The 7,500-nt window shown below is 39.0% G+C and overlaps 1 protein-coding gene across 2 annotated transcripts in view; it reads left to right on the forward strand.

The window, feature by feature from the left end:
• Positions 1–7,500, forward strand: part of LOC143036420 (uncharacterized) — a 317,961-nt gene that overhangs the window by 238,037 nt on the left and 72,424 nt on the right. For both annotated transcript variants that reach the window (XM_076203768.1, XM_076203769.1), the window contains exon 3: positions 5,185–5,318. In XM_076203768.1, coding sequence (XP_076059883.1) covers positions 5,185–5,318 — 134 coding nt within the window. The remainder of the gene's footprint in view (positions 1–5,184; positions 5,319–7,500) is intronic.

Consider the following 7,500-nt stretch of genomic DNA (forward strand, 5'->3'; position numbering starts at 1 on the left):
TTTAGAATGGGTTGATATTCCTGATGCTGAAAATGATTGACTTCATCTTATGTAGTCAGTATTTTAATGACGTCACTCAGTCATTTTATGACTAGAAGCTGCTTTCAAGAAAATAAATAAATAAATAAATAGATAAATGTAGAGCAGTTTTAACATCTACTGTCCTTCCTTTCTGCTACCTTCCGTAAATATCTCCCTTACCATATCTATGAATCCGCCGTTTCGATGGATTGTCCTAAGGATAGAAACGTAGTTTATTAATGACACAATTCTGAGGTAGAATATGTTAGACATACTGTAATAGGGTAAGAGATCTCTCTTTCTTAAATCCCTTAAACTTAAGCTAAAAATAGATACATAAGTAGATACATATATAAATAGATAAACAAACAAACAAATAAATAAATAGATAACAAAAGCTATAAAAAATCAAGAAAAGCAGATAGATTGGCAAACAGATAAATAGGTAGTTAAATAGCCAAGTACACAAGTAAAGAAATAAACATGTAAATAAACAGCTAAGTAAATAAACACGTTACAAATTTATCTTTCGTTGATCTATGGAAGGGAGAAGACGTGGTATAGATTTCAATGTAGATTAAATGGTATGGCTTTCATACCATGTTTTTTCCATATATCAATGGTGTTTACTGCATAATTTTTCTGTAATCATGGACTCTTCATCAGGACTACTAGCATGAACTCTTAAGTTCTTAAACGTCGCATGGAAAAAAGGTCTAAAAAGACACGTTTTAATTTTGTGACAATTTTACAAATCATTGAGTCAGTTTTTTATCTACAAAAAATGTTTTTTCAGAACAATTCTTCATCAAGAGTTTCAATCAAACACGTTGCCAGATGTACGGTTTCCCTGAACTGGTCGTGTTCTTGGGAGTTCCCATGTTCAATGTACTGGACGCCATAATGCGGCAGTCTAAAGGAGTTTAGCTTTATGATTGCATCCTCCTAGTATTCACCCATTTGTAACATATGACCCACTGGTGGTAATTAACTGTCGCTTACCACATTCCAAGGGCTTTGGCAATACTCCTCCCCGTACAGCAATTATTGAGTGAAAGTTCGACTAGTTGAATTACAGAATCGTTGTCATTCTATCTACTCATGATTTATGTCTCGTGTATTAATTTACATGTTCACTCTTCCGAAGACTAGCCCAGTGCAACACGTGACTTGCTGAAAGACTTGGTGTATTGCAATGTTTAAAGCATTATCATTGTTATTATTGTTAATATTATTTTCTCGTTGTTTTTGTTTTTGTTATAAAAAATATTTTCCTTTATGAAACAATATGTGAAGCATTGCGTCTGTTGCGTTGGCTGGCTTAAGGCGACGGGTAACCTATCTCTTGTGATATTTGACCTGTTGTGTCTGAGCATCTGCCAGAAACTCGAACGCATGTGGGGGGCGTGGCCAACACAAAGCTCGTTTTTTGGTGGAGTGAAAACAAACTTATCTCCATGTTCTATAAGGAGCATCGTGTGGTCGTAATGCAATTTCTGTGAGCCTCTCGGATCTGCCGATAATCGTTTCTTTATTAGTAAATGTCGAGCCCCTTTCCTTCCTCTCGCTTGACCTGGTGATCTGAATTCACGCCTTAGTGGCAAGTTGATGAAAGCCCAGGTGGAAGTGTTTTAGATTTTTTTTTTTTTTTTTAATACTTTCTGATGTCTCATGCATCAGTTTGGGTTGTCCGCAATAATGTAAAAAAGTTGAGTGTACAACTGGATCAGGAATCATTTCCCTTTTCCAAGACTAGCCCGAAGGGATATGAGAGCAGTGTCTCTGGTTACTTTGTAATGGAAATAGCTATAAATTTCTTATGAAAGAAGAGATTTTTTTTTTACTCAGCTTAGACATCGCAAAGACTTTAATAAAAAAAGGTAGGGAACATAATCAGCTTTTGGTGACTTAGCAATACAAAATTGATCTGTATCAAAGAACACACTGTAGGGAATGCCCTGAAATGAATAATTCATGGCCGAAATATGGTGCATCTCAATTGTTTTTTTTTCCGAATGAAGGCTGGGTCTGATGGACAAATCAGAATAAAAGATTATTATTTTGTCATGTAATATTTGCGGCCGACTTTCTTTGTGCTCGAGTGCCTAATGAGTGCCTTAGGTGCCACATCGTGCCATACAGTACCCCTGGGAAAGTGTTGCGTGCCTTAAAAAGTACACAAGAGCCCCCTGGGGCATCTGGCTGCCTTGGGACTCTTGGTTCTCGGCAGGATTCTCTCAAATGGGAGTATCTAAAATTAGGAAATATTCAATATCAAAAAATTAGATAAATAAATAAACAGATAAAAAATAAATCAGAATGCTCGAAAGAGCCTCTAGCATCCATAATTTCTCTAGATTATTTTTTAAGTTTTCCCTCCCGAAAATCGGAAATTTCTGACTTTTAGAGATTCCCAATAACGAAGACGTGCGCAGATGGCGTAATCGAAGTGTACTGGTTTTGCATTTGTTTAGTTGCAGGTTCGAATTCAGTGCTTCTCTCCGATTCCCAACCCCAACAATCTAAGCGCAGAGAGTAATGGTGACGGCCGAATTTCGGCCGCAGATACGTGCCTCTTGCGTAACACCCCCCCCCCTAATAGTGAGAGTTATCCGTATTCTCATCGAGTGGCATCCGTATTTACTAATAATAACGCCGCAATTGGTCTTAATTTGCGCTGAGCGATGTTCACCGGCACATGTACGAACATACCAATATGTTCTAAGTACATATCCGAGCCATGTTTTAGATTGCATCGCCAGTGTGTCATTTTGTTTAATGCGCAGTCATAGGAATACGTTTTAAAATGTCACCCTTCCCATGGAAGGATTTGGGTAAAGGCCCAGCTTAATGGTTCTCAACTTGGGGTCCATGGGGGGCCGCAGACATTTTCACAATAGAGGCTATATACCGAAAACTAGTGGTAGTTAGTGGATGCTTAACGATTCAATTCAGTGTTAAAGAATGGTTTTTAGTAGGCTGGATGAAAAAACAATTCATAAGCACGGGATACATGATGAGAAAAGGTAGAAAAACCTTTGTGCTAGACAGATATCCACTTCTTACATACGATTACCCCCCCCCCCTTAAACTGTACAATATCTATAGGGCGTTCCCGTATTAAAGGGAGGTCATTCTTTAAGGTCTATAGAGGCGTCTCTCAGCACAATAAAATCGCCTAGCGGCAGCCAGAATATACAAGTGTCGAATATAAACTCCAAAAGGTCAAAGTCCTACAACAGATTATTACAGGGTGATGTTATTATGTTATTCACTGTTTTGTGAGGAAGTTAAATTATGTGAAAATTTATTAATTATTTTCAAATTTCTCTAAAAATGAGTCAATAACTGATCGATGTTACCTTTTATCAGATGCAATGAAAATCATTACCCTCTTTAGATTCACGATAAATTTATCTAAAATTAAGTGACTATAACTATCCTACTTTTAAAGAGTAATCTTATTTATTGTACTTTTTTATGTTACTGTCCCATATAGTAATGGGGGATTATCAAGTAAATGAAGCTGTATGTAGTGTACATTGGTTTTTAGATAACATCTAAAGATAATGGCCTTGTTTCTAAGATTGATTATGGCACAATTGGGTTAATGGTCGAAGGTAAATGTGAACCACTGAACTAAAGGTTTCTGAACTGCCCATTAACATCCCATCTAGCGTTATATTTCCTGTGTTGTATCATTCCTGTTTCATGTGCTATTTATATGGGGGCTATATTGATGCACATTCAATCCGCGCACCTATCATGTTATAACGACAGGGAAAAAGTTGCTCCACTTGTAGATCTAGCTGTGATGTAATTGATTGTCTGCAATAAATTTCGAAATCATATTAATTTTATGGTCAATGAAATGGGTTACGTTATATGACAGGGTCGCTGTATGAGTGTCAGTTTGTGAGTTGGTCTGCGCCAAGCCGTGACGGCAGAGACAAACTGTGGATACCTGAAGAGCGGAGGCGTTGAAATCACTGACCTGTTATAATTGTGTCTGGCTTGCTTTCACTGCCGTCCCTGACAACTCGTCATCATGTTCGTTCACACCAACATAATAAACTACTATGAAGCTTCGTTCGTTAAAAATAATTCGCTCTGCAAAAAATATTTCAATTGGCAACACGGGGAAGTGGTGAGGTCTCCCTCATGTATAAATGCCCACAACCCATTTTGTACACCATTCCTTTGAAAAAGCATACCTGCGAAACTAGTCAGGAATAAACTCAGACTACAGATATGATGTAACTAGCTCAATAGATTGATTGAAGGATTGATGGAATGATAAATTAATGAGTTGATAGGATGTCAGCAACCGTGTTCTCAACTCTTGGATCACGGGGGGATTTTTCTCAGCTGAAAAAAATGTTTGGCGACAGGCAGGCAGAATAAACCGTTCAGGTCTACGGTTGCCTGGAAGGATTGACTCGTCTACTGGATGGAATCTATGTTCTTTATCATATCTTATTCCAAGTAATTTTATTCGTATGAGAAAGACGCCCATCATCGGAGTGTTGAGAGACTGTCCTGAATCTTAGAAAGTCTGTAAATAATTTCGCTTTTGAGATTGTCTAAAAATTGGAAACCCCCAATATTCGGAATAAGAATATCTTTTGAAAATATAACAAAATATAAAAGGATGCGTTTGATATCTGGAGTCACCTATATTTCAAAACATGGAACTCCGAATATTGGAGATTTCGAAATTCTAAATATTTCCAGTAGATAAAAATCCTCAGAAGGCTTTGAGGAGACTCATTAAACCTTTCTCCGCCTAGAGGTGTTCCCTAAAGCTGAATAAAATTGCTTGGCCTCAGCCAGAACAAGATACTTGGGGTGCTGCAGTGGGTTGAATTATCGAAACGTGTTTTTTGTTTGTTTTTTTTTTCTAATCCGTTGGTGCTCATATGTGTCTTCAGGTAAATAAAAACGTTTGGTATTAGGGAGATAAACATTTCGATTTCAAGTGTTCCCATTCTTGGAGGTAGTGTCTCCTTGCCCTCACCCAGGTCCTCGCCCACGCTTTTGCACTCACTGAGCAGATTCCTCATCTGACACCACATGCTCACTACTTTCAACTTCGACTATCTAGATTATAGAAGCGATGGTTACCGACGACCTAATACAATGCTCCTCTCCTCTCTCCTGCAGGCATGGTACACGCCCGGGACACCCGGAAGCCCCAGTGCATGGCCGTGGGCAACGGATCCGGGAATGTCACCCTTCGGCTCCCTCTCATCACCGAAGAGGATGACCCGGACTATTGCGGCGTCCGGATCAACAAGGTAGGTGAAGTATCCGGTAGAAGGGACGGCACAGGGTAGGATCTTGATACCAAGGTTACCCCCACCAGGAAGGTACCAGGAGACGGACGAGGCGTGGGATTGGGTGTGGGGAGTTGGGTTCTTCTTAAGGTGAGTGTCACTGAGAGGTGTCCACGTGAGTCAGGGGAAAAGGGGAAGTCGAGGGTCATCCCTGAGGTAACTGGGAAGTGGTGAGAAAATGGGTTGGAATTAAAACGGTTTGGATACAGTATATACAATTTCTATAACTATCATGCACCTACAACTAAAAGTTTACTAAATCCTCTTCAGTCAAACTGTGCAGAGATGAAATTAATTTGGTAAACATTTGTCATGTTTCTTGACTGTAGAACTTGTCTCAAATGAATATATATTACTAATTGACAAATTGCCTCCAGTGCAATTACAGTTGTACGTTCAGTTTATTTAGATAAATAAAATAATAAAAGAAAATCTGCCACAGGATCTGTGGTAGTGACTATACAGAACGCTTCGTCCTTCGGAAACGACCACAAGCCACAAGATGCACGCCACTGAATTTTACGCCCATTGACAATTTCACAATCTGGTGCTTGTGTGTGTGTGTGTGTGTGTGTGTGTGTGTGTGTGTGTGTGTGTGTGTGTGTGTGTGTGTGTGTGTGTGTGTGTGTGTGTGTGTGTGTGTGTGTGTGTGTGTGTGTGTGTGTGTGTGTGTGTGTGTGTGTGTGTGTGTGTGTGTGTGTGTGTGTGTGTGTGTGTGTGTGTGTGTGTGTATTTTTTTTTTGGTGGTTGCCATCATAATGTTGATCTCGTGTTCCTTACGACAGCAACCGGAACTGCACCCTGAATGGCTTATGTTCACCCAACGCTTATATACAGTCAGCTCTAAAAAAAAGGCCATTCTCTTCACTATCAAAAAGAAAAAGAAAAATGAGAGCTGCATGATGATATTTTCCACCAAGTTATGCATATCATAGATATGACCAAGAAAATGCAAGACGTTTTTTTTCGTCTAAATGCATTGTGATGTCGAATTCAACTGTCGTCGTCTCAAGTCTCGACGACCTTGACTACAACGACTTGAAAGGCGACGTCACACTGTCGTGAATTCGAATGACTACAAAGAAACTTCGGTTACGTAATTTCAGATTTACCTGAAAAGATCTCAAGAGTTTGTCCAATATTCCTATATTTCTATTATTTAGATTGTCAATATGTAATCAGTCAGGCCTTTAGAAACGATTACACAAACGTCAATAAATTTTGTTTAATTGAATGACACCACTGTAGTCTGCATCAGCCCTTTCTGTACCGGGTGGCATTAACCTTTTTATTCTGGATGTCGTCAGTCTATTTCATTAACCATGTGAAAACACGGTTACATATTCACTATACATTAAAACTCGAAATGAGAAATGAAGCACACCACACTCCAGGCCCTGGCTAGGTGAACATAAATCAAGATCCGGTTGGCTGTGTCGTCAGTCATACCTACTGACCATTAGCACGAATTAAACATAATTGCAAGTCAATGCAAAGACAAATGATTAACATGATATTAATATGAAACTGTATCGAGAAGGGCATCACCATGGCAAAAAATCTTCACCATTATTCAAAAAGTTGGCTCATCATTGTCATGAACAAATGATCATTAACTTACTTCCTCGTCACTGTTCTCAATCAACAACAGAAATGTTTTTACAAAAGCAGAACCATCAACGTTGCACATGCAACGTTTACATTCATGTAAATCTATGCGTCCTCTAGTCATTAAGCAATTTCATTCAACAGAGGAGAAGCTCTTTGCAGAAAAAGGAGCTAAACATATTTTGACTAACTCTGGCACTGCTAGTGATGACTTGTTGATGTGTTTCTGTTGCCGTCAGGCGGTTGTCTTTAGTCCCCTGCGCATTAAGAAAGAAAAGAAAATGCTCTGACCTTTGTGAAGTCATCAGTAATAGCATCATTGGCTAAGATATCACAGGGAATTAACGTCAACATATAATACAGTAGTTGTCTTCACCTCCCTTTCTTCTACGTTCCCTCCTCTACTTCCCTTCCCACTCTTCATCTTGCCTTTCTTTCTTTTCCTACCCTGTTTCTCTACCAGTTTCTCTGTCTTCCAATTTTCATCTTGTTTATTATAGTTATATATGCCTTGCAGCATCACTTGTAGAGAGTT

The sequence above is a fragment of the Oratosquilla oratoria genome, chromosome 20 (assembly GCF_046742065.1).
Source record: "Oratosquilla oratoria isolate Oo_2021 chromosome 20, ASM4674206v1, whole genome shotgun sequence".
NCBI classification, from domain to species: domain Eukaryota; kingdom Metazoa; phylum Arthropoda; class Malacostraca; order Stomatopoda; family Squillidae; genus Oratosquilla; species Oratosquilla oratoria.